Source organism: Oncorhynchus mykiss, chromosome 9 (assembly GCF_013265735.2).
Source record: "Oncorhynchus mykiss isolate Arlee chromosome 9, USDA_OmykA_1.1, whole genome shotgun sequence".
Lineage (NCBI taxonomy): Eukaryota > Metazoa > Chordata > Actinopteri > Salmoniformes > Salmonidae > Oncorhynchus > Oncorhynchus mykiss.
Window position 1 is genome coordinate 43,024,280 of NC_048573.1, and position 27,189 is coordinate 43,051,468.

General features: G+C 42.5%; 1 protein-coding gene across 3 annotated transcripts in view; it reads right to left on the bottom strand.

The window, feature by feature from the left end:
* The window catches only part of LOC110532151 (voltage-gated potassium channel subunit beta-2), a 104,817-nt gene that overhangs the window by 49,059 nt on the left and 28,569 nt on the right, over positions 1–27,189 (bottom strand). The window contains exon 1 of one of the 3 annotated variants that reach the window (XM_036988063.1): positions 23,631–24,283. The exons of 1 other annotated variant lie outside the window; for it this stretch is intronic. In XM_036988063.1, the coding sequence (XP_036843958.1) occupies positions 23,631–24,109 (479 nt within the window). In that variant the 5' untranslated portion in view covers positions 24,110–24,283. Of the gene's footprint in view, positions 1–23,630; positions 24,284–27,189 lie in introns of those variants that run through there. One more of the 3 variants, XM_021615795.2, reaches the window with a different exon arrangement.

A 27,189-nucleotide genomic window follows, 5' to 3' on the forward strand; every position in this document is an offset into this window, starting at 1 on the left:
ACACTGCATTATTTTAGCCCAGAGTTATCCTTAAAGGGATAGTTTGGAAAATGGTCAATTACGCCCTTTATCTACTTCCCCAGAGTCAGGTGAATTTGTGTATACCATTTTTATATATCTGTGTCCAGGATGTCAGAGGTAGTTTCACGAGCCAATGCTAACTAGCATTAGTGCAATGATTAGCAGACTACAGTAGCAAATTGCATGCGAGCTGTTACCATAGACTTCAAGTCATTGCGCTAATGCCAGTCCCTTCAAACTGAACGCAGATACATAAAAATGATATCCACGAGTTTATTGGACTCTGGGGAAGTAGATAAAGGGCCTCATTGCCAAAATCACGAACTATCTCTTTAAGACATTTTAGGTAGGTAGCTTTAGCTAGCCCCTAGGAACATGACCCTAGGCTAGCACTAGTCAGGTGTACAAAACTCTGTTTTCTTTTTTTTTTTCATCCTATAGCTTGTTCTCCATTTTCATTTTAAATAGTGAACCAACATGTTTTCAGCACTTTTATTTCCATAACTGATCAAAACAAATGTTTTCATGCTCTCTTTTGTCTCACTGTAGAACACATAGTGAGCAATATGTTTGGAACATCAAATCGCAATAAGATCACAGTATCGAACCACAAGACATATAGAATCGTGAGAATTGCAATACATATCTTATTGGCGCCCAGCCATACATTAGAATGTGCAAGTGTGACGTTGTTTAGTCCTGGACTAAAATCTCTCTTAACCTAGGGCCAAGTGCGGTTAGAACACGACTAGAACCCTCGATCATCTCAGTCATCCCTTCTTCCTTTTGATGTAAAAGCTTTAAAATACCAATTTCGATGTAGCATTCAACGCTAGCCATTTGTGAGTTGAATGCAGGCTCCCAGCTAATGCTAGCAGTCATTGCGGCAGTAAATCTGATGAATTAATAATGAGCGCCTTGACAGCAGAGCACTGGGAGCACCACTGGGGAGCCTGCAAAGATGGAGAGGAGAGTTAAGCAGTCTTCTCTCTCGCCTCCTTCTGCAGACTGTCTGCTAAATATCTCAAATGTAAAATGTAAAATGTGCAGGTGTGTATTTAAGTCAAAGGGCCACAGTCAGACAAACAATATTCGACATGAGCTGTCCATATCTTATAAGACAGTAAGACACTGCAGTATGCCTAACCAGTTGGAATGTTTGAGAAATTGGTCTGAAAACATTCCTGACGAAGGGTCATGTTCCTGGACAGATGTACAGATACTGTATGCAATCCTCTTTTATATTATTTTATATCAGTTTTTATATCACAGCCTACATTTCCCATCCACCCTGTGCAGAGCCTAAAGTAGCTCTGTGCAGATGTTGGTCTCCTACAGTGCAAGGCAGGTCATGAGAATGGCTGGAGGGGGATTTCAATATTAGTCACTGTGACTGGAACTAGTGTGCTACTATAACATAGTCTGTAAGACACTGCCCACCCCCGTGCTGGCCTGTGTTCCTTTATCCACAGAAGCTGACGCAGTGTTCCTGCTCAAATCACTTTATTTTCCAGGCCAGTTTACATTAATGTGAAATTCAGTCGCATACAAACAGACGAGTGCACATACCACATACGTACAGAGACACACATAGAGATACAGGCTCGCACATGGCCCGCCAAGATGTGCACACACACAGGCACATATGCACATACAGACAACTGCACACACACACACACACACACACACAAGCATTTAATTGAACGGCGTATACCATGTGTATCCCGTACATACGACTAACCAAGCTTGAAACTTGAAACACACACACACACACACACACTATGGTCTTCATTCCTGTTCTGAAACAAATAATAAAGCTAAAATACTTTATGCCTTTTCACTCTGCATTATCTTAGCCCAGAGTTATCCTAACCCCGGGCTAAGGATACACACACACACACACACACACACAAACACACACACACACACATTGGCCCACAGATACACACACACAGTGGGAGGGGTGTACATTGCTGCCTCACAAATTCAGGCAGGGACAGAAATAGCCTTTCCTCTAAAGGGGCCGGGGGAGAGTTGGGGGAAAACAATGCCAGAAATGCTTGTCCTCTTCGCTGGGTTTAAAGAGAGCAGCTTCATTCACTTCAACAAACACACACTAGGGCTGTGACGATCATGGAATTTTGGGTGACGTTTTTGTTTTCGTTACAATTCTTTGAAATACAAGAAAAATACAAAAATGTTATCCTCTCCTCCCAGTCACGCGTCTCCTCTCTGCTGTTCTGCTAGCCTAGCAGCAGCAGTAAACAATATATCATGCGGAGCAGGCTTGGCACCTACTCAACGTTTTTTTTATTTTATTTCACCTTTATTGCTAACCTAGCATGGATATTTCAATATATTTAACGTCACGTAAAATGTATTTCAAATACATGTAGGTATATTTGCATCTTTGCTCAAATGCATGTAATGGCTGACAATTCCAGAAATGCATGGCTAAGATATCTAGTCTACAGGGAGGCCAAAGCAGTTCTTAACTCAGCTTCTTAAATGACTCTTTGCATATTGATCAATGGAGATAATGTTTTGGCAATGATATAATTTAAATTGTGATGACTGAGTAAAACGTGTATTTTTAATTTCACCTCATTTTAACATTCTCTCATAAAGAGCACATGTTTGAGCACATGTCAAAGTGTTGGTCTAGGTCTTGAACTTCGAATAAGTGGTGATGGTGCATATGGTGCATTCGTGACCAAGTGGGAAGTGGGAATTTAACACATCTGGGAAAAATCCACTTCAACGTCCCCTCCAACTGGTAATTAATGACAAGTTAAATCAGCCATGAATCCCCTTGTGCAACAGGGAGGGACAATTGAATGCAAGATCCACAACAAAAATGGTCGTTAAAACATTTCTAGCCTGTTTATGTAATGGTAACAGGGTTGACGTGTTATGCTCGACCGCTCAGTTTTTTCACCACAAAACACCAGAAAAGTGCCAAAAAGAGTGGAACCAACTCACCTGCTTTCACAGTATGATTTGACTATTAGATGTTCATTGTTTATTTTAAATGAAATATTTCAAAAGGAATAGTTTCACCATATTAAAACGATATTTCAGTCCACGTAACAGGGTTGACTTTAACATGAGGGACAGACAGTAAATGAATCACTAATCACATTTCTTTGGAAATAACTTTGTCAAAGCAACAAAATAACTATGGCCTTACAATAATGGTAAAAATGTTTCGTTGTTTTGTGGTAAGTAGGTTCAAATCTTCCTATAAGTCACAGAGGGTGCACAAAGGGTGCACAGAGGGTGCACAGAGGGTGCACAGAGGGGCATGTAAAAATGCAGAATTTTGGTACTTTAGCAAGTCTTTATTCATATTGAAAATCTATTTCATTGAATTGTCCATATGGTTTATATTAAAAGGCACTTCTTCATATAACAGGCTATTAAAATGCAATATTGGTGCCTAATTTGTACTTAACACATCAAAGAGATGCAAAGGAACTAATTTCATGGAATGACCCAGTACACGTTAAGTTCTGCCCATTGGACATTGTTTTCAATGCTCTCGTCAAGTTTGTTTGTTTATTTGTCATACGTACATGAAAGACATGGATTCATTACATGACCAATAATGTATCATGTTTGTAGTCATTTTAATAGTAATGTAAATGCATTTGAGTGCTTTTGGTGTGTGTCAAGTACAATAAAAATGCATTTTGACAAAATATACTTAACAAAAATATTAACGCAACATGTAAAGTGTTGGTCCACAAAAAGCTTATGTCACGCCTACTCCCGCTCCCTCTCTCCAGCGCTTGATGTTGCCGGTCTACTAACCACCGGCCCTGGAAAACAACCATCATTACACACACCTGCTCCCCATCATTACGCACACCTGCTCCCCATCATTACGCACACCTGGACTTCATCATCACCTTGGTGTACCTTTATTTATCCCTCAGTAGCCTCAGGTATCAGGCAGTATTGGTTTGTTTTCATGTTCAGTACGCATCCCGTTTTCTTCATTTGCCTTGCTTTATTGTTATTAAACTCTATATCTTCCAGAAGGTCAAGGAACAGGGTCATCTACTCCACCAACACAAAGACCAGCTGGTGCAACTGGGTACGGCCATGGAGGAGGTCCTCCACATTCTCCACCACCTGGACACCACCAGCGAGACTCTCCATACCCATCAAAGGGCCTCTTACCACAGGTCGTCACAGTGAGCCAGTCCCCCAGCCCACCCAGCCGTCCGCCCAGGTCAGCGATGACCTACTGTTCCTTCAGGAGAAGTATGACGGTACTCCATCAAAATGCCGTAGCTTCCTACTCCAGTGCTCCGTCTATCAGACAGGAGCCCTCACTACAGAGAGGTCCCAGGTTGCCACGGTAATTTCCCTGCTGACTGGACGGGCGTTGGTGTGGGCTACGGCCATCTGGGAGAGAGGAGAAGGAGGACCTGAGTTCCTATGAGAGGTTCATGGCTCTGTTTAAGGCAGTCTTCGACCATTCTCCAGAGGGCAGAGAGGGAGGTCAGTGACTTCTCCAACAACAGCAGGGTGCCCTCACCTTTCGGACTGTGGCAGCCTCTACCGGATGGAATGAGCTGGCGCGCCGCAATGTCTTCTGGAAAGGACTGCGCGAAAAGGTCCAATCTTCTTCGGGATTGCCAGTGCCCACCTCACCACTCGCCTCCCTCCTTTGGCTATCCTGAGGCAGAGCCTGAACCTATGGAGATAGGGGCCACACACCACCCCCAGGCATAGCGGCATCGCCGGAGACTGCTGGGGCTCTGTCCCTAATTACGGCCAGGAGGGGCACCAGCTTCTGCGGTGTCCAGTGCATCCCAACCCGGAGTCCACTAGGGAAGAGGGTGACAGGAAAAGTGACAGGAAGGCTTTTTAAAGTTTCACAATAATGGCAGAAGAGCATATGTGAGCTCACAAGTAATAAAAAGTAAGTTTTGTGATCTTCCGTCTCCCAGGGTAGGTGTGAGTATTCCATCATCATTGTTTTCCGCCAAAACCTTTCTGATTCCCATTTCACTGGCTGGCTGTCCCTCAGGTGTTGTCTCTACAGCTCTAGAGGCCCTCACCTCCTCCCTGAACATAATTCCGTACCCGCTCTCCTCTCCTTTTCCAGTCCAAGCCCTGGATAAGAAACCATTGGGATCCGGCACAATCACAGACATCACAACACTACTCACCCTCACAGTGGGACCCATGCACCAGGAAAGCCTTCCCTTTCTCATCATTACCGCACCCGTACACAAAGTCATCCTTGGCCATGGAAAGTAAGAGCACCTCCTCCCAGCTTCCCACTGCACCGAGGCTGGGAAACACTGTCACCACCGATAAATCCATGATAATCGAGAATTTCAATAAGCATTTCTTTATGGCTGGCCATGCTTTCCTCCTGACAGTACTGTGCAGTCGTCTTCATCGACCTGGCCAAGGCTTTCGACTCTGTCAATCACCGTATTCTTATCGGCAGACTCAACAGTCTTGGTTTCTCAAATGACTGCCTTGCCTGGTTCACCAACTACTTCTCGGATAGAGTTCAGTGTGTCAAATCGGAGGGCCTGTTGTCCAGGCCTCTGGCAGTCTCCATGGGGGTACCACAGGGTTCAATTCTCGGGCCGACTCTTTTCTCTGTATATATCAACGATGTCGCTCTTGCTGCGGGTGATTCCTTGATCCACCTCTATGCAGACGACACCATTCTGTATACATCTGGCCCTTCTTTGGACACTGTGTTAACAAACCTCCAAACGAGCTTCAATGCCATACAACACTCCTTCTGTGGCCTCCAATTGCGCTTAAACACTAGTAAAACTAAATGCATGCTCTTCAACCGATCGCTGCCCGCAACACTACTCTGGACGGTTCTGACTTAGAATATGTGTACAACTACACATACCTAGGTTTCTGGCTAGACTGTAAACTCTCCTTCCAGACTCATATTAAACATCTCCAATCCAAAATTAAATCTAAAATCAGCTTCCTATTTCGCAACAAAGCCTCCTTCACTCACGCTGCCAAAAATACCCTCGTAAAACTGACTATCCTACCGATCCTCGACTTCGGCGATGTCATTTACAAAATAGCCTCCAACACTCTATCAGCAAACTGGCTGCAGTCTATCACAGTGCCATCCATTTTGTCACCAAAGCCCCATATACCACCCACCACCTGTTTTTGCCCCCTTTCCTTCCAGTTCTCTGCTGCCAATGACTGGAACGAATTGCAAAAATCGCTGAAGTTGGAGGCTTATATCTCCCTCACTGACTTTAAGCATCAGGTATCTGAGCAGCTTACCTATCGCAGCAGCTGTACACAGCCCATCTGTAAATAGCCCATCCAACTACCTACCTCATCCCCATATTGTTTTTATTTACTTTTGTTGCTCTTTTGCACACCAGTATTTCTACTTGCACATCATCATCTGCACATCTATCACTCCAGTGTTAATTTGCTAAATTGTAATTACTTCGCTACTATGGCCTAGTTATTGCCTTACCTCCTTACGCCATTTGCACACACTGTATATAGACTTTTTGAGAATGTGTTATTGACCGTACGTTATTCCATGTGTAACTCTGTGTTGTTGTTTGTGTCACACTGCTTTGCTTTATTTTGGCCAGGTCGCAGTTGTAAATGAGAACTTGTTCTCAACTGGCCTATCTGGTTAAATAAAGGTGGACTAAATAAATAAAAAACACATACACAGAAATTGCTTCTCCTTTCCAACAAACAGCCCATGGCACCCATTAGCCAGATAGTTATTTTCCAATGGCCTCAAATGGCTTTGCTTTTCAGCTTTGTCCTCACCAAGTTCCTTGGTTTTATAAGACAGACCTGGTGGGGACTGGGGACCATAGTGCCATCTGTGTTACTGAAGGAAGAGTCTCCTGTGATTCTTTACACAGAGGTATGAGGATATCTACTATAGAGGAGGGAATACAGGCATTAATGTTCATGGTCAAATGTTGAATGAATGAACAAATTCCTGGTTTAGGTCCCGGCCAGACAGCAGTGTTGTCAAATAAAGGATCTCAGTGTCTTCTAAAAGATCGACAAACAATCAACAAACATCGACAAACAATCAATTGTGTTTTTCCACTCAATAACCTTCTTTCTTCTCATTCAACAACTCCCCAACATCAGGGGCTAGCCTCATTGACAACAGTAAACTGATTTGATTCCCGAAAGTGTCAATCAATATCAAATCAGTAATTGTGGCAGTCAAAAACAGACAAACGTTTACAGACAAAACCCATCACCTGTTCCTATTACCGGGGAAACTAGAGTAGAATGGAATATAACATAGCCAAGTCAGCCAAATCTGACATTATGTTTTTATTACCATGGTACGCAGTCTACACTCCTGTTGACTTGTATCAACTCATGTTCCTTCAAATATGTGGTGGATCTGTGTAAAACAACTCTAACATGCAATGTGAGACCAGAAATTGCCTGAAAAAAAACACAAGAAACAAAAACATTTTGAACCTCTATTGGTTTTTTTATGTGGATGTTTTGATTCATTACATTACTCTTTGGAGGAGGAGGAGCAGTGTATATGTATGTTGTTACATAGGTGAAAAGGTCTAAGAGAATCCTTCCTAATTTAATTCAGAATATTCTCCCCAGAGGCCAATCCACCATCACCACCACCATCAAAAAAAAGATTAAAGAAAAAGAAAATGCAGCAGGAGCTTTTAACTAAAGAGCAGAAAAGAGGAGGACTTCATCAGGTCTGCCACAAGGATGGTCGAAACAGGAGGACACATAAACTCAGCAAAAAAAACAACGTCCCTTTTTCAGGACCCTGTCTTTCAAAGATAATTCATAAAAATCAAAATAACTTCACAGATCTTCATTGTAAAGTGTTTAAACACGGTTTCCCATGCTTGTTCAATGAATCATAAACAATTCATGAACATGCACCTGTAGAACGGTCGTTAAGACACTAACAGCTTACAGACGGTAGGCAATTAAGGTTACAGTTATGAAAACTTAGGACACTAAAGAGGCCTTTCAACTGACTCTAAAAAACACCAAAAGGAGGACTGCGGATGTGGACAGGGCAATAAATTGGAATGTCCGTACTATGAGACGCATAAGACAGTGCTACAGGGAGACAGGACAGACAGCTGATCGTCCTCGCAGTGGCAGACCACGTGTAACAACACCTGCACAGGATCGATACAGCCAAACATCACACCTGCAGGACAGGTACAGGATGGCAACAACAACTGCCCGAGTTACACCAGGAACGCACAATCCCTCCATCAGTGATCAGACTGTCCGCGAATAGGCTGAGAGAGGCTGGACTGAGGGCTTGTAGGCCTGTTGTAAGGCATGTCCTCACCAGACATCACCGGCATCAACGTTGCCTATGGGCACAAACCCACCGTCGCTGGACCAGACACGACTGGCAAAAAGTGCTCTCCACTGACGAGTCGCAGTTTTGTCTCACCAGGGGTGATGGTCGGATTCACGTTTATCGTCAAAGAAATGAGCGTTACACCGAGGCCTGTACTCTGGAGTGGGATCGATTTGGAGGTGGAGGGTCCGCCATGGTCTGAGGCGATGTGTCACAGCATCATCGGACTGAGCTTGTTGTCATTGCAGGCAAACTCAAGCTGTGCGTTACAGGGAAGACATCATCTTCCCTCATGTGGTACCCTTCCTGCAGGCTCATCCTGACATGACCCTCCAGCATGACAATGCCACCAGCCATACTGCTTGTTCCTGCAAGACAGGAATGTCAGTGATCTGCCATGGCCAGCGAAGAGCCCGGATCTCAATCCCATTGAGCACGTCTGGGACCTGTTGGATCAGAGGGTGAGGGCTAGGGCCATTTCCCCTAGAAGAATGTCCGGGAACTTGCAGGTACCTTGGAGGAAGAGTGGGGTAACATCTCAGAGCAAGAACTGGCAAATCTGGTGCAGTCCATGAGGAGGAGATGCACTGCAGTACTTAATGCAGCTGGTGGATTTTAGTAACATACATTACATTAGTAGCGGATGAGGTGAATCACTGCCACCTGCTCACAATGCAGGCCTAAAACACCAAAAGAAAGTACTGAATAAACGCAATCTATTATTATCATCACTATTATTAAAATTCAATGGAAACGTTTAATTCAATAGTTTTCCTAGTGTTGAATAATGGATTTCAGCATTGTTAAGTTCAACATGGTGAGTCATTGGGCCAAAATAAGGCCAACTGGATCTTGATGTTACTGGGCGACTCAGAAAAGAACATAACTCGTCATCGGTGTCACAGGCAGTAGGGCAGACGTTGCTGGTGCATAGCCTTTTTACAAACCCACCAAAGTTGGTTAAACAATTCTTGCTGCAGTGCTGTCTGTCATTTCAAATCACTTCTAAGCCCAGACCAACATTTGAAGGAGTACTTGTCTTTAGATCATGCTACAATTTTAACACTTTAGATTAGTAAAAGCACTGCACTGCAAATACAACTCTGTATACAACTTCTGGTAAAAAAGTGAAATGTTTCCATCAGTTATTAAAGACATCAGTTTCAATCTAAGAAACAATGGAACTCAATATGAATCTACTGTATGTATGCATTCATCTGCAGCGGAACATAGGTGTAAATGTGCTGCCATCTGCTGGACTACAGTGCCATTGCAATTTGCCAGACCAGTTCTCAATGAGTATGTTTACATACGCACTAATAATTCGATATTAAACTGATTATACAATTTAATTTAAAAAAAACTCTAAAATGCTGTTTGGAGAACTGCAAAAATGACCCCAGCCATTATCACACTGGTTGCTATAACTTGTGCTATAAACACATAGCCCATTAGCTATACAATTAGCCGCTCCACGTTAACTCACATTAACTCAGCACCGGGAATAAAAACTACAATTGAATACTTACAGAGGGATCTGTTAGCAGAAAAAGTATTTTATTAACAAAAGGTAAACAAATATGTTTGCTTAACAATACAATTTTGTTGACCAGTTTTACAGCGAATTTCTTGCATTTCTACACATTTTGCCACGACTTATTACATGTTAATATGATATCTGAGTGAGAGTGACTAACAAAATCAATGGGGGACCACTGGATGTCAGGACCCCTCGGCACATGCCCTGCGTGCCTGTTCGATAATTCGGCCATGATTACTACAAGTTTACTGTGGATAGCTGGTTAGACTAACTCAACTGATTTACCAATAAAAAATATATTGTTGGAATAATACTGTGAAATTGGATAATGCCCTTTTAATGTAAGAGCTGTTCGAAAAGATTGCCAACCATTTCAGCCTCTTTTGGTGGGATGGAGTTTTGGCCTACCATGGTCACCATTTGGTCAATTAGTTAATAGACCAATAGGAAAGAGAGTTCCAAACCTCTCTGCCAATGACAGCACATTTTCAGTGTTCCCCTCCCCAATCAGACCCCTCCCAGATAGTCCTAAAAAATTATTGCTTGAGAAATTTCCCTTTGCTAAGAAGCTATTTTAAGTATTTAATTGTTACCCAGAAATTATTTAATATTGAGATAAAAATGGCTGCATTGGGCCTTTAACTGCATTGGGCCTTTTAATTGAGTGACTTCTAATTACTACACACAGCCTATGTCATTGTCACCATATTAGCTAACGTCATAGTCAACATAGCTAATAGAACTAACATTAACGTGCTAGTAAACCCACTACAATCATGCAGTACAATTACAAGGGCTAGCCCCAGTAGCAAATTAATAAAAACCGGAAGAGTTCAGTGTTCGATAGCCTGAGCGAGCTAGCTTACATAAATTGCATTCCTCTCTGATTGAGCCGGGTGCTGGAGTAAGCTAAATTAGCTAGCTGCATTAGCTAGCTAAGTACTGTAAGTGAAAAAAATATAACTCTCCCTGCTGCTTCTCCTTAATTTGTGAAGAAATGAATTTGTTCAAAACAGTTCAACTATTGTCTTTCTCATGCTGCAAGAGCTCTGATACACAATATATACAGAAGTATGTGGACACCCCTTCAAATGAGTGTATTCGGGCTATTTCTGCAACACCGTTGCTGACAGGTGTATAAAATCGAGCACACAGCCATGGACTCTTGAGCAGTGGAAACGTGTTCTCTGGAGTGATGAATCACACTTCACCATCTAGAAGTCTGATGGACGAATCTGGGTTTGGCGGATGCCAGGAGGACGCTATGTGCCCCAATGCATAGCGCCAACTGTGAAATTTGGTGGAGGATGGGGGCTGTTTTCCATGGTTCGGGCTAGGCCCCTTAGTTCTAGTGAAGGGAAATCTTAACGCTACAGGATACAATGACATTCTAGATGATTCTGTGCTTCCAACATTGTGGCAACAGTTTGGGGAAGGCCCTTTCCTGTTTCACCATGACAATATGTATTTTTTTTTATTCCACCTTTATTTAACCAGGTAGGCCAGTTGAGAACAAGTTCTCATTTACAACTGCGACCTGGCCAAGATAAAGCAAAGCAGTGCGACACGAACAACAACACAGAGTTACACATGGAATAAACAAACGTATGGTCAATAACACATTAGAAAAAGTCTATATACAGTGTGTGCAAATGGCGTAAGGAGGTAAGGCAATAACTAGGCCATAGTAGCGAAGTAATTACAATTTAGCAAATTAACACTGGAGTGATAGATGTGCAGATGATGATGTGCAAGTAGAAATACTGGTGTGCAAAATAGCAAAAAAAGTAAATACAAACAATATGGGGATGAGGTAGGTAGTTGGATGGGCTATTTACAGATGGGCTGTGTACAGCTGCCTGTGAAATACACCTGATGGAGCACGTGCTATGGGTGGGTGTTGTTATGGTGACCAGTGAGCTGAGATAAGGTGGAGCTTTACCTAGCAAAGACTTATCGATGACCTGGAGCCAGTGGGTCTGGCGATGAATATGTAGCGAGGGCCAGCCGATGAGAGCATACAGGTCACAGTGGTGGGTAGTATATGGGGCTTTGGTGACAAAACGGATGGCACTGTGATAGACTGCATCCAGTTTGCTGAGTAGAGTGTTGGAGGCTATTTTGTAAATGACATCGCCGAAGTCAAGGATCGGTAGGATGGTCAGTTTTATGAGGGTATGTTTGACAGCGTGAGTGAAGGAGATGTTTAATATGAGACTGGAAGGAGAGTTTACCAGACACCTAGGTATTTGTAGTTGTACACATATTCTATGTCAGAACCGTCCAGAGTAGTGATGCTAGACGGGCGGGCGGGTACGGGCAGCAATCGGTTGAAGAGCATGCATTTAGTTTTACTAGAGTTTAAGAGCAGTTGGAGGCCATGGAAGAAGTGTTGTATGGCATTGAAGCTCGTTTGGAGGTTTGTTAACACAATGCCCAAAGAAGGGCCAGATGTATACAGAATAGTGTCGTCTGCGTAGAGGTGGATCAAGGAATCACCCGCAGCAAGAGCGACATCGTTGATATATACAGAGAAAAGAGTCGGCCCGAGAATTGAACCCTGTGGTACCCCCATAGAGACTGCCAGAGGTCCAGACAACAGGCCCTCCGATTTGACACACTGAACTCTATCCGAGAAGTAGTTGGTGAACCAGGCGAGGCAGTCATTTGAGAAACCAAGGCTGTTGAGTCTGCCGACAAGAATACGTTGATTGATAGAGTCGAAAGCCTTGGCCAGGTTGATGAATACGACTGCACAGTACTGTCTTTTATCGATGGTGGTTATGATATCGTTTAGTACCTTGAGTGTAGCTGAGGTGCACTGGTGACCAGCTCGGAAACCGGATTGCACAACGGAGAAGGTACGGTGGGATTCGAAATGATCGGTTTGTTAACTTGGCTTTCGAAGACTTAAGAAAGGCAGGGCAGGATGGATACAGGTCTGTAACAGTTTGGATCTAGAGTGTCACCCCCTTTGAAGAGGGATGACCACGGCAGCTTTCCAATCTTTAGGAATCTCGGACGATATGAAAGAAAGGTTAAACAGACTGGTAATAGGGGTTGAAACAACGATGGCGGATAATTTTAGAAAGAGAGGGTCCATATTGTCTAGCCCAGCTTATTTGTATGGGTCCAGGTTTTGCAGCTCTTTCAGAACATCTGCTATCTGGATTTGGGTGAAGGAGAAGCTGGGGAGGCTTGGACAAGTAGGTGCGGGCGGTGCGGGCTGTTGGCTGGGGTTGGGGTAGCCAGGAGGAAAGCATGGCCAGCCGTAGAGAAATGCTTATTGAAATTGCCCCCGTGCACAAAGAAAGGTCCATACAGAAACTGTTTTTTCGAGATCGGTGTGGAAGAACTTGACTGTTCTGCACAGAGCCCTGACCTCAACCCCATCAATCACCTTTGGGATGAATCGGAACGCCGACTGCGAGCCAGACTTAATCACCCATCATCAGTGCACAATCTAACTAATGCTAATGGGGCTGAATGGAAGCAAGTCCCCACAGCAATGTTCCAACATCTAGTGGAAAGCCTTCCCAGAAGAGTGGAGGCTATTATAGCAGGAAAGGGGGGACCAACTCCATATTAATGCCCATCATTTTAGAATGAGATGTTCAACGAGCATGTGTCCACATACTTTTGGTCATGTACGTAGTGTAGGTTGGAGGACGTCCTCCGGAAGTCGTCATAATTACTGTGTGAGTCTATGGAAGGGGGTGAGAACCATGAGCCTCCTAGGTTTTTTATTGAAGTTATGTACCCAGACGAGGACAGATTTTTTTCCCCCGCTTCAGTTCAAATAATGTCCGCCAGTGATTTTAGGAAATCTTGCGTCATATTTTACGTGGTTGCGTTATATTTCCGTGCATACTTTGTGTTGAAGCTTGCATCGATTCATGCTTCAAAACACAGTATGTACAAATGGAGTACACATTTGAGAAGTGGCCTAGCTACAGTTGTGTCTTCAATGGCATCGTGGCATCGTGTGGGCGAGCAGTTTGCTGATGTCAAGTTGTTGCCCCATGGTGGGGCTGGGGTTATGGTATGGGCAGGCATAAGTTACGGACAATGAACACAAATCAATTTTATTGATGGAAATTTGAAGGCACAGAGATATCGTGACGAGATCCTGAGGCCCATTTTGTCGTGCCATTCATCCGCCGCCATCACCTCATGTTTCAGCATGATATGGCACGGTCCCATGCCGCAAGGATCTGTACACAATTCCTTGAAGCTCAAAATGTCCCAGTTCTTCCATGGCCTGCATACTCACCAGACATGTCACCCATTGAGCATGTTCGGGATGCTCTGGATTGATGTCTACAACAGCGTGTGCCAGTTCCTGCCAATATCCAGCTTCTTCGCACACCCATTGAAGAAGAGTGGGACAACTCTATGGCGAAGATAATGTGTCATGCTGCATGAGGCAAATGGTGGTCACATTAGATTCTGACTGGTTTTCTGATCCACATCCCTACTTTTTTTCAAGGTATCTGTGACCAACAGATGCATATCTGTATTCTCAGTCATGTGAAATCCATAGATTAGGGCCCAATGAATTTATTTCAATGAATGCATTTAAATTTTGTGGCCCCTTTTCAACCTGCATTGATATCAGAAGTCTGATGGCACTATAATTCAGAACTTGTTGAATGTTGCGTTCATATTTTTGTTCAGTCTAGTTCATTTAGCCATCAGACTTCTGATACCAATGCAGGATGAAAGGGGACCATAAAACGGTGAACCGTTATTTTAAAAAATGGTATTGAAAAGTATTTTGAAAATACAATTTACAGCTCTCGGAAATATCATTGGAGTGTAATTCAGCCCAGTGTAATACAAAATACAAAATACTCAGAAGTAATTTAAATACATATAACAGAAATACTGCCCATATCTGCTAGCTACTTAAATATTAACAGTACAGTCACAGCAGCATAATATTTGATTAACACTTGATAACACTTGATTTAGCCTACGTCATCAATATTTGGTCTGGTTGGTTGATACGCACAGCAGAGAGAGGCAAGATGAGGGGAGCTGCACATGTGTCAGGGCAGCAGCAACACATGTAGTCTACACCCTAGTTCAAGGTTTACATAGCTGATTCAAATAACCAACTCATCATCAAGCTTTGATTATTTGAATCAGCTGTGTAGTGCTAGGGCAAAACCAAAACGTGCACCCAGGGGGCCCAGGACTGAGTTTGGGAAACCCTGCTTTAGCTAACCACCATACTAAAATATCCGCACAAGCTACTGGCCAGCCAGCCATATATTATCAGTTAGAAATGGTGATTTGTGTTATGTAGTTATTATTTGATACGAGCATTAAAGATAAATCACAATCAGTAAAATAAATTGAGCTAGTTAACAAGCAGATTTACATCAGTCATCAACATCAATGATCAGCTGAACTTTTCCCGATGTCAGTCATGTGTTTAGGAGGCACTGTAACTAGCTTGCTTACAATTTGTGATGAGTCGGTGTGTTGTTGCAGAAATGAATAGGCCTATGCTCAAAAATGTAAACATTTTCGCTACAGAGGCATTTGTTATGTTAGGAATTTCAAGATATGAATTATAAAAGTTTTAAAAACATCAAGCAGGGGGTGCCCTTTTTATTTTGAGAGCCTGAAAGGTCTGTGCACAGCCCTGGTAAGCACGGCTATGTATCGGACAACCAACGTAAAAAAATGATGAGGAAAAACCATGATCAAGTCCATTCTTTGCTTTGTCTGACTGTAAATAACATACTTTCAAGATAAGGAAAAACCAGAGCATCTTTGTAAATAAATACATAATGAAAATTTAGTGAAGGAAAGTACTCACATAACAAAGTTTAACGGCATCTTCCCATAACACACTTTCACAACTAAGGAGAAACAAAAAGGCACGACTGCCATCAATTACATATCAATGTAGAGCCGATGACAGCATTCGATATATACTTAGCACTTGTGATAAAGCTCCAATTACACCCAGATGAGTTGATAACAGAAAGTAATTATAGCTTAGTGGGGGGAAACTTCAGAGGACGGCCAACAAACTACTCACCAGACCTGGGTTCAAATACTATTTGAAATCTTTTACATACTTTCTGCATTTGCTTTAGCCTGCTTGGAGTGCCAGATTGGCAGGGTGTGTCATTTTGTGACTATTGCATTGGTTCCATTGCACCAGACAAACTGAATCAGGCACAGCTAAATGATTTGAAATTACTTCAAGTAGTATTTGAATCCAGGTGTGCTACGCACAGGCCAGGCCAAACTCCAGTCAGTCAGAGAGAGCCATCTTCACAAGCAATTTGGCCTGAGTAACTCGAGAGCACAATGACCTGTCGCACTCAAGCGATTGCTCACAGAAGAAAACCTTGTTCTGAGACAACGAGTCACGGGGATCATGGGATGTCATGTGTCATACAGTCATGTGATATCCCCGAGTCTATTCTGCATGGCTTCAGGTCAAAACAGCAACTGTCTTTTGATCAATCACCAATTGTGTGGCGACAATGACTTGTGAACAGTGACACTCAAAGTAACTGATCTCTTATTTTGAACAGAGCTGAAAGTAGTTTACATTGCTTGTGATGTCCCCAGAGTACATTCCTTTAATGCACTGGTTCTCAATCCTGATCCTGGGGATCGCAAAGGGGTGCACATGTTTGTTTTTGCCCTAGCGCTACACAGCTGATTCAAATGATCGACTCATCAAAAGACTTTGATGATTTTAATCAGGTGTGTAGTGATAGGGCAAAAACAAAAATGTGCACCCCTTTGGGATCCCCAGGACCAGCATCGAGAACCACTGCTTTAATGAATGCTTGGCATGATGGGTTTTTGATCGTTTGTCATCTTACGCTCACAACATAATAGGATCAGCTGACACCTCTGGTGATTACACCAGACACCAGCCGGTCCCAGTTTGCGCCCTCCCCCTTGGCCCTAACTCCATCCATATTTGCAGATGTGCACAGTGAAAGCAATATATTGCGGAAGCTCCACCACTGCACTACTTACACCTGTCCAGATACACCTGTCCAGACCCTTCAGATCTCCAAACATAGAACTGTTAAGGCCAAGGGGAAGCGGTAGGAAGTGCATTTGGATAGGTTGTAACTCTGAAGGAAATGCTGGATGAAACTCTGAAGTCGTGTTCCCATGCACAGACATTACATTCATCAACCAATGGTTGCGTTCCATGTCATCGACTGTGTAATCGACTGACAGATTGCTATTACATATGATGTTATATGATACTTAAATTACCTATCCAGGCGTTGTAAGATCTGGCATGCATCAGCAACGCGTGGGCAGAGGAACGCAACATGAAGCAAGTTCAGCTGCACTGAGGCAAGTTCACCTGATTTCCACAGTCGGTTTGGTTTATTTGTATCCTATCCTATAATGCCACACAACGCTCCAATGCTGTGCTGTCTATACTCAACAAAACATTGCCATGTAAATTCACATAATAGTCCTATATGCAGTCTTACCCTCCCACATAATGAGGGTGTCTGCCAGGATTGGGGTCTATTCTGATTTGAGTTGCGGCTTTCTCTTTAATTACAATTCAATTCTTGAATTTTAATTAACACTTTACAAAAATATAAATGCAAAATGCAACAATTTCAAGATTTTACTGAGTTACAGTTTAAATAAGGAAATCAGTAAATTGAAATAAATTCATTAGGCCCTAATCCATGGATTTCGCATGGATGGGCAGGGGCACAAGCATGGGTTTGCCTCGGAGGGCATAGGCCCACCCACTTGGGAGCCAGGCCCACCCACTGGGGAGCCAAGCCCAGCCAATCAGAATGAGGTTTTCCCCACTGAAGGGCTTTATTACAGACAGAAATACTCCTCAGTTTCATCAGCTGTCCGAGTGGCTGGTCTCAGCCAATCCCGCAGGTGAAGAAGCTGGATGTGGAGGTTCTGGGCTGATGTGGTTACACATCTTCTGTGTTTTTTGGTCCATTTGGACGTACTGCCAAATTCTTTTAAATTACATTGGAGGCGGTTTATGGTAGAGAAATTAACGTTACATTTTCTGGGAACAGCTCTGGTGGACATTCCTGCAGTCAGCATGCCAATTGCATGGTCCCTCAAAACTTGAGACCTCTTGAGATCTCTGGCATTGTGTTTGTTGTGTGACAAAACTGCAAATTTTAGAGTGGCCTTTTATTGTCCTTAGCATAAGGTGCACCTGCGTAATGATCGTACTGTTTAATCAGCTTCTTGATATGCCACACCTGTCAGGTGGTTGGGTTATCTTGGCAAAGGAGAAATACTCACTAACAGGGACGTAAACAACTATGTGTACAGCATTTGAGAGAAATAAGCTTTTTGTGTGAATGGAACATTTCTGGGATCTTTTTTTTCAGCTCATGAAACATGGAACTAACACTTTAGATGTTGCGTTAATATTTTTGTTTAGCATCATTTGAATTGGCCACACCCCACAGGAAGCAGAATCTGAATTGAATTTGAATCAAAGGACCTAGAATTGAAAGAGCAACTGCCCCTAAAAAACAACGTCTCAGTAAGAAATAAGCCCTTGTGGCATTGATATGAGTCAGAAACATGTATTCTTCTGTCAAAATGTACTACAAAGTGTAAATAGGATTCTGTGTCAGCGTGGGTTCGATTCCTGCCCAAGCCCTTCTGGCACAAATAACGCAATCTCCCATTTGACTTGATGTATTAACACATTTCAAATATGGACAGTCCAGGATTATTTTACTCCTGATCTTGATAAGAAATTACCATACCGGGCACTTTTGGATAACATAAATAGTAAATAAATAAAATTATAAAAGTACAGCAACATTAGTTTTCATTCACACAGTGTCGGATAAATTGTTACAGATTGGCTGTGGTAAATGAAGAAATACTTTATTTCTAGTCTGTTCAAAAAGGACTAAATTGTTTGGATTACAATACCAACAAGAGGGCGAACATATCTTGACTGACTTTGGTTGCAAGCAGCACTAAGTTAGAGAGGAAGAGGCGAAGCGAGATGGCTCACTCTCGCCAAAATAAGTCCAGAATAAGCCCAATGTGTTTCTATGGGCTTAATATGCAGGCCTAAGCTTGTCGCCTGCATTCCTGCCTTTGGGACGACTACCGTTGTTAGGGTGGAGCAATGAGCATCTCGTCAATATTTACAGATCTGCGACTAAGGTAACATCAAAATATTTTTTTTAGGGAACGGTGATGATGTAACCAACAATGGTTGGAATTGAGATCAGTTGTGTAGGTGAATGTTGATGGTTTAACGTATATTGATGGTTTAACGAGACATCAGTTGGCGATAATCTAGTGTCATCGATGGTTGTAATAGGCCCTCATTAAAATTCATTAAAAATTATACAATTTGATTTTCTGGATTTTTTTTCTCATTTTGTCTGTCATAGTTGAAGTGTACCTATGATGAAAATGACAGGCCTCTCTCATCTTTTTAAGTGGGAGAACTTGCACAATTGGTGGCTGACTAAATACTTTTTTGCCCCACTGTAATTTCAAGTACATGTGATGGTGAATGTATACTAAAAATATTTGGAGTTTGGACACAGCAACTCATTCAAGGGTTTTTCTTTATTTTTATTATTTTCTACATTGTAGAATAATAGTGAAGACATCAAAACTATGAAATAATAAGTATGGAAACATGTAGGCACCAAAGCAGCCACCCATTGCCTTGATGCCAGCTTTGCACACTCTTTGCATTCTTTCAACCAGCTTCATGAGGTAGTCACCTGGAATGCATTTCAATTAACAGGTGTGCCTTGTTAAAAGTAAATGTGTGGAATTTCCTTCTTAATGCGTTTGAGCAAATCAGTTGTGTTGTGACAAGGTAGGGGGTGGTATACAGAAGATAGCCCTATTTGGTAAAAGGCCAAGTCCATATTATGGCAAGAACAGCTCAAATAAGCAAAGGGAAACAACAGTCCATCATTATTTTAAGACATGAAGGTCAGTCAATATGGAAAATGTCAATAACATTGAAAGTTTCTTCAAGTGCAGTCGCAAAAAACATCAAGCACTTTGATGAAACTGGCTCAAAAATAAAGACAAATCCTTGAATGAGTAAGAGTGTCCATACTTTTGAATGGTACTGTATGCAAATCAGACACATTTTACCATGGAATTAAATTGATGTCAATACATTTTTTTTTTTTGCATTCTAGCTAACCCTAATCCTTTTCCTAACCTTAACATACTCCTCCTAACCTGCTATGTTACAAAAAGTACATTTTTTGCCAAAAGCTGTGTCCCTTCTAGATTTACCCTTCATCCTCCTTCTCATTCCTTTCCACTTTGAAGGGTATTTTCTATTTTATTCTCCTCTCCTTTGGTTGTGCCTTTACAAGCTGTCAATAAAAAGACAACAAAAAAAACTTGATTTCTTGTATATGGTACAAAAAAGTTTATGGAGATGATACACTGACAGAGATGCTTATAGACCCATAAAAACAGAATGACATTTAGACACACACACACACACACACACACACACAGACACACACACACACACACACACACACACACACACACACACACACACACACACACACACACACACACACACAAGAGTAAAAGAGAGCAATGCATGGGAGGATGCTGGGGTGGACTGACCCGTTGCAGCTAGCTAAAGTTAGCTAGATCATGGTTGACACTGCAGCTACAGTAGCTAGCTAGCTTAGCCAGTTTATTTAGTGGCAACCAATAGGTAACTAGCTATTTCCACACACATCTAATGAATCTGTTTACTCTTTATGCCAATGACAAGGTGGCTAGACAAACAGAGATCAGGAGCTAAAAAACAGATTAAACTTTTTCTCAGCCAACGCTAACTAACTAGTCATTTGATTTGCACTCATCGAAACACCATTTCAACACAATAATTATATTTTAGAAATACTAATCTTACTCCAGAAATATATAACATTACAAAGGCAGAAGGTAATTAAAGCGCAACTTACCTTAGATTGTGTCTGGCTGAGAACCAAAGAATAAAAAATCCTCAGAAATTAGTTGAGTAAGAGTACAAGTACAGCCCAAAGAGAGTAAGTAGAAAAGTACTAGTTTCTCCAAAAGTTCTAATGTCAACAATGGGCCGGATTCGAACCCATGCCTGCGCTAGCATATGTGTGCCGTTGTCCGCAGCTGCTGGTGCTGAGATAAACATAAATGCATTTTACCTAATGCTTGCCTTATATATAAAATAAATAATCTAAAAACATGGATTTACCCTAACAAAAAAATACATCTACCCCCTACAAATATTGTCAATTTATTACAATCCACATAAGAATTCACACGAGACGCGTGGTAGCGTGCACGTAGCTTACATAGGCTACTTGAACTGTCGCACAGTAGACCTCCAGTCTAAGTTGTTGTATATCCTACAAACACCACTCCCAGCTGCCCCCTGGCAGCAATTCTAAATATTAAAAATCCCTTCAAATCCTCCTGCTGCAGGATTATTTTCCTCCTGTGACAAAATTGGTCATATTAAGATCCGACATCTGTAACACCTCATGACAAAGACAAATACTGTTTTACATCTTTGAGTTGTAATCAAACTAATATTCGAAATGGTATGTGTATTCTTTGCATTAATATATTTTGATGAAAGATTTGTCAAATTAATGAGACGTTCACATCTCAGTTGAATTGGTTTGAATTAAATTCTACTTGCTTCAATTCAAATAACATTCTAATTCTGCTTCCTGTGAGGTGTGGCCAATTCAAATTCAATTCAAATACACTGTTTGAATTTACTTAAACTCAGACATTCGGAATTGACCCCAACCCTGGTGTCTGCTGTCATGTAAAGAATGGTAACCATTGCCAGTGTATACACTCATATAAAACGTGTTGTTGAACAACACAATTTATGTGTAGTGTCTACTCTGACACATTTTGTGTCACTTCCTGCAATTAATGTGTAAAAAGCTGAAAACCATACAACACATGCTAAATGTGCTTGATTATTGACTTTGCAGATCCGACGTCATTGTGCATCTAGGCCACGGTCCCACACTGTGACCCACACGCAACACACTATGAGAAGTTCAACTGACAGCCTGGAGTGAGCCAGCTAGCAGGAGGAATAAGAAACAAGAACAAGGTAAATGTACTCTTTATAAGAAAAAGGTGAACATTTGATAAGGGTAACATTTTAGCCCTGTTTTATACAAATAGTAAGTGTCTCAGTTAATTTGAACCTGTTTTCCTCCATAATGCACTGTAAGCTATAAAAAATAAATAGAGTCGCACACTCAATATATATTTTTGGCATCTGAGGTAAGTTCTCCTAGAATTTGTACGGTTCTGTATCTAAGCTAGCAGTTGGCTAATGTTAACCGAAGTAAATGATTGGGCAACTTTTTAGTTCTCGTCATGTTTTATTGTAAAGATATTTTGTGTTTGTTTGGTTTTCAGCCTGGAACTAGCATCCGTTCCCTGTACGGTGTGCCTTGGCCTTCCGAACAGAGCAGCCCGCCTGTATTTGAACATTGCGAGGAACGACAACGTTGCCATCCGTCTGGAGGATGAGGGCCTAACCTGAGCAATTGACAAACTCTTCAAGCTGTACTGGGTTAGCAACTTATCATATCCTATCCAACTTCAGTCTGTTCTCCTGTATCCCAGGTACAACATTCTGAGTTGGTCTCTCTGGACTGCATATCTAACTGACTGACATAATAAATATCTTGTTTGACGTGTTTCAAGAATGCTATTTAGCATGTACAAAATTTGTTTGATGTAAGATTCTGTATGTGGAGCACTGTATGAATTGAATAAAGGGCTATTTGTTTTCTACATGTCTTTCCCAATCATTTACAGAATTGTAAAGTGGATTTAAGTGGAATATAATACAACGTGTAAAAAAAACAAACATTTTTTGACACTCCTCTATGTCTAGTTAGGGATGACACGTACATTGGGTGAAAAAGAGACTCAATTCCTTTACGTTAACTTTTAGCAAATCCAATCAGTTTTCCACATTGATTCAACGTCATCACATTTTTTTTAAATGACTTGGTTTTGGACATTTAGTTGTTTGTCAATGGCAGAGCTGTCCCTAAGGCTCAACAGGAGAGAATCCTCTAATCCAGGGGAACAGACTAAAAGCTGAGCCCGGGCCGCACCCCGGTGTGCTCACACTCCAAAAAAGACCTACTGCTATCAGGCACGATAATCCTTCCCATTGGCTATTTATGGATGCAAACTGTAGAGATAATGGACTCATTATACCTTCACAGAAAACTGCCACCTTTCATTCTCGTAAATAGTTCCTTGAGATTGCCGTTAAATCAGCAGTGTATGGCTGATTCCCTCTGTCTTCTCTCAGGCTGTATACGTTATGGACAGTAGGCCTTGCTATGGACAGTAGAACAATCTACCATTCTAATCTCAGACATTGGGCCTGGCTTGAGGATGAGGATAATCTCCTCCCCTTTACCTAAAACTCATCCCAATCTCATTGCTAGCCCTTATCTTGCTAAACCTTTGAGAACTTCAACCTCAATATTATGCCTGCCCAAGGCCTTTAGCCCAGTTGAAGAGTGCAAAATAGATTGTATTTCCTTAGGTGCTGGTTTACTAAAGATGTGTTAGGACTGTACCTCATATCTACCTCATCGCTAACCTGTGGCTCATGCCAGCCTCCCATCCCACTTCCCACTTAGCCCTTACCTGTACCTCATCCCGGTGGTGTAGGACACACACTCCCGCAGGGACACAGCGTTCATCTTCAGAAAGTCCTCCAGGTTCTTGAGCTGGGCAGCGGCACGTACCTCCCTCAGCCGCTGCATCTCGGCCAGCTGGTCACTGCGCTGCTGCCGCTCCTCATTATCCAGAGCTTGCTCTGACAGGAAGCAGCTAAGGCCACTGCGCACGCTCTCGCTCATCGACGACAAGGACAGCATCTTACCAGTGCCGGAGTTGCCGGTGTTGCCTCCGCCGCTGCTGACGCTGCTGCTCCGCCTCATGCTGGCTACAGGAGGCCCCTGCCCGCCGCTACTGACGCCACCACCGCTGCCAGCTCCATTGCCACCCGGCTTGGGCATCTGGTGGTCAGGGACACTCTGTTGGCGGCTCATACGACGTCCGGCCCCTCCATGCCCGTGCCCACCCCGCACCTCGCTCAGGCTGCTTTTGTGTGTGCCAAACATGCCCAGGCAGCACTGCCAGTGCCCACCCCGGTCAGAGACAGTAGAGGTTTGCCACCCGAAGCAGTGTCGTCAAACGGACAGACAGGACAGACGGACTGTACGGATGCAGAGAGTGCAGTGCTGGTGCTGTGTGTGGCCACTGAGCCCCTGAGGCGAGGCGGAGGGGAGTGGGACAAAGCAGTGGCTTTAAATAGCACCTGTTCCTCTGCTCTGAGTGGGTGACAGGACAAAAACACCCCCAGCCCCATGCATCACGGCCTGTAATCAGAGCTGGCAGGCAATCCCCTCCACCAGCACTGCCACGTCGCCCCATTGTGTAAGAGACACAAACACAAGGGCGCCATTTAAAACTGATATAGGGGCTCTTCCGGGGTGGGTGTGGTCCAGTAAGCAAGGTGAAACGTGTGGTGTTACTCGAGTGTGGCACTGTCAGAAACTCTCTGGTGGCAGGAGCAAACGTGTGTGAGTGCAGTGGCATGCAAAGAGAATGTTGGGGGGAGGAGGAGGGCATAGCATTATGCCACCTCCAGCCGTGGCAGGAGGGAGTGAGAGGCAAGTTGAGTGACAACTCTCTTGAGAACTGGCCAGCACCCAATTATCTAAAGCTGTCCACTAACTTGGGATTGTGGGATTGTCAAAAAATAGACAGACGGAGAGAGAGCGGGTCGCTAGCCTTTTAATCAAATCAACTTTCAGATAAGGTCCGTCTTTGGAGAACTACATTGTAACGCCACGTGTCAACATACAAAAGTCAACAGCAAATGCACAGGGCAATGCTTTTGGCCGTTGACATGTGAAGAAATGCTGTGTAAAATGTTTACGAAGAGACCCTGCATGTAGCTCTCATGTTCAACCGTGTGTTTACATTACTACTTTCTTTCATAATTAGAGGTCACTATAGCTTCAGGCCCCGTGGAATGCTATTTTAAAAGACAAGTTCACTATTTTTAGATTCACATACATTTTTTATTTAGTCATCCTTCTTTCTGATTCGTTTAAATACCCATTGCCTTCTTCAGCTATCGTTTGCCACTGCTTCCCATAAAACAATGGTTGTGAATGTTTCACGTTCGTATACATCTCACTTCGAAGAAACATCAAATAATTGAGTAAATTTGAGGTGATCTGGTCGTTAATGTTTCAAATCTAAATGTTATAGTTATAACTGACTCAATTCCCTTCACAACAGACAATCATATCCATTCTACAAAATAGTGCCTAGTGGAATAACACCTCTTGCACAGTTTTCACATTTTGCTGGCTGAAATCTAAAAAAGGGATATAATTAGACTGTTTCAATACTTATCTACACAACCTACACCACATTTTCAAAGTGAAAGAAACATATAAAAATATGTATTAATAAAAAAATCTAAAAATGAAGTTGTCTTGATTGTGTATGACTTCACACCTCAGAGTTAATACTTGGTAGAAGCACCTTTGGCAGCAATTACATCTCTTGGAAAGCCATTCTGGTGTGTCTTTGGCTTACAAATTTGAGTAATTATCCAGCTGAAAAAAAAACTCTATCCCAGGGTTAGGTATGAAGAAGACTATCCTTTTACCTGGGCTTTAATAATTTCATGTATTTTTATCCTGATAAACTCCCCCAGTCTCTGCCGATGACAAGCCTATCCATAACGTGGTGCTGCCACCACAATACTTGAAAATACAGTGTTTTGAGAGATTCTCAAGAGACATTACTGTAATGCCTGACAGTTGCCCCGCTCTAAGATGGCCAGTGTTAACAGATTTGTCTTGTTGAGCCCAACATTCATACAGTAAAAATACTAATAGCAGAGCAATGTTTTTGAAACAGCTGAAATGTATAGACATGTGTGAACGACCACCTTGATTCGGTCTTACATTGCAAAATTTGAAATTGTGGGTTTTTGTTTATAAATTGGATGAAAGCAGAGACACATAGCTACAAAATGATATATCACACACTGCATTTGAGGAACAATGGATTCTGCTTTGAAAGTTGATAAACTTGTAACCTCACTTTTGAGAAAATGGAATTTATATATTTTTCCACAAACTGGGGAGCCCTTCTTTGTCTACACCCATTCAGCATTGTTCACACCCTCTTAAGCTTTAGCTCCACCCATCTCTTTAAGGGTTGAGCAGTGTTCTGTCCTAACAACAGCAGTCAAGCACCCAAGCTAACTGGCTAATGTTGCCTAGCTTGCTAGCTACTTCCAGACACAAATGAGAGAACAGCTCACTTTGACCATTTTACTCAGCCTAGCAGAGCTGGTTAGGCTGTTTTTATTTTATCCAGAGCGTTGGTGACTGCAACTGTGCTGCTGGCAACAATTAAAACATTTTTGCCAACGTTTACTGACACCGGCCATATTCAATGGGTGTTGAGCATTCGTAAATTCTTCATTTATTCTACACTCTGTACACTCAGATGAGAGCGCTCTGAAATCAGAGTAGATAGCCAGAGGGAATTTACCAGCTACGTCTATCAACAGTTGTCACAGTGACATTCTATTGAAATGGTTACTTGCATTGCATTGTTAAGACATGTACAGTTGAAGTCGGAAGTTTTCATACACTTATGTTGGAGTCATTAAAACACGTTTGTCAACCAGTCCACAAATTTCTTGTTAATAAGGATATGGCAGACAAATGCCCCCTTTGGAGAGATTGGGTACCCCTAGTAAACTGAAAAAAAAATCTGTCAAAAATTGCTAATATATGCAAATACAAATTATTATTGGATAGAAAACACTCTAAAGATTCTAAAACCGTTGGAATTATGTCTGTAAGTATAGCAGAACTCACAGGGCAGGCATTCTTCCAAACTAGTTTTTGTGGCCATGAAAGTTGGAGCAACTTTGACGTCATGGCCCCCACCCTTCCCAACCAGTTATGATTCTGGGGAGACTTTCTATCTCTTCCGCTAGATGTCCTCTTTCAGTAGAGCTTTGAATCGTTCAAATCCCGCGAGAATTGACCCTATGGGAGTGAAATTAGTGCGTGCCACGAGAAAATAGGCTGTGCGTAGGGGTGCGAATTGGTCCCAGCCATTCCTTTGTTCCAGCACTCAAGAGAAGGGCAGACGATGGCCG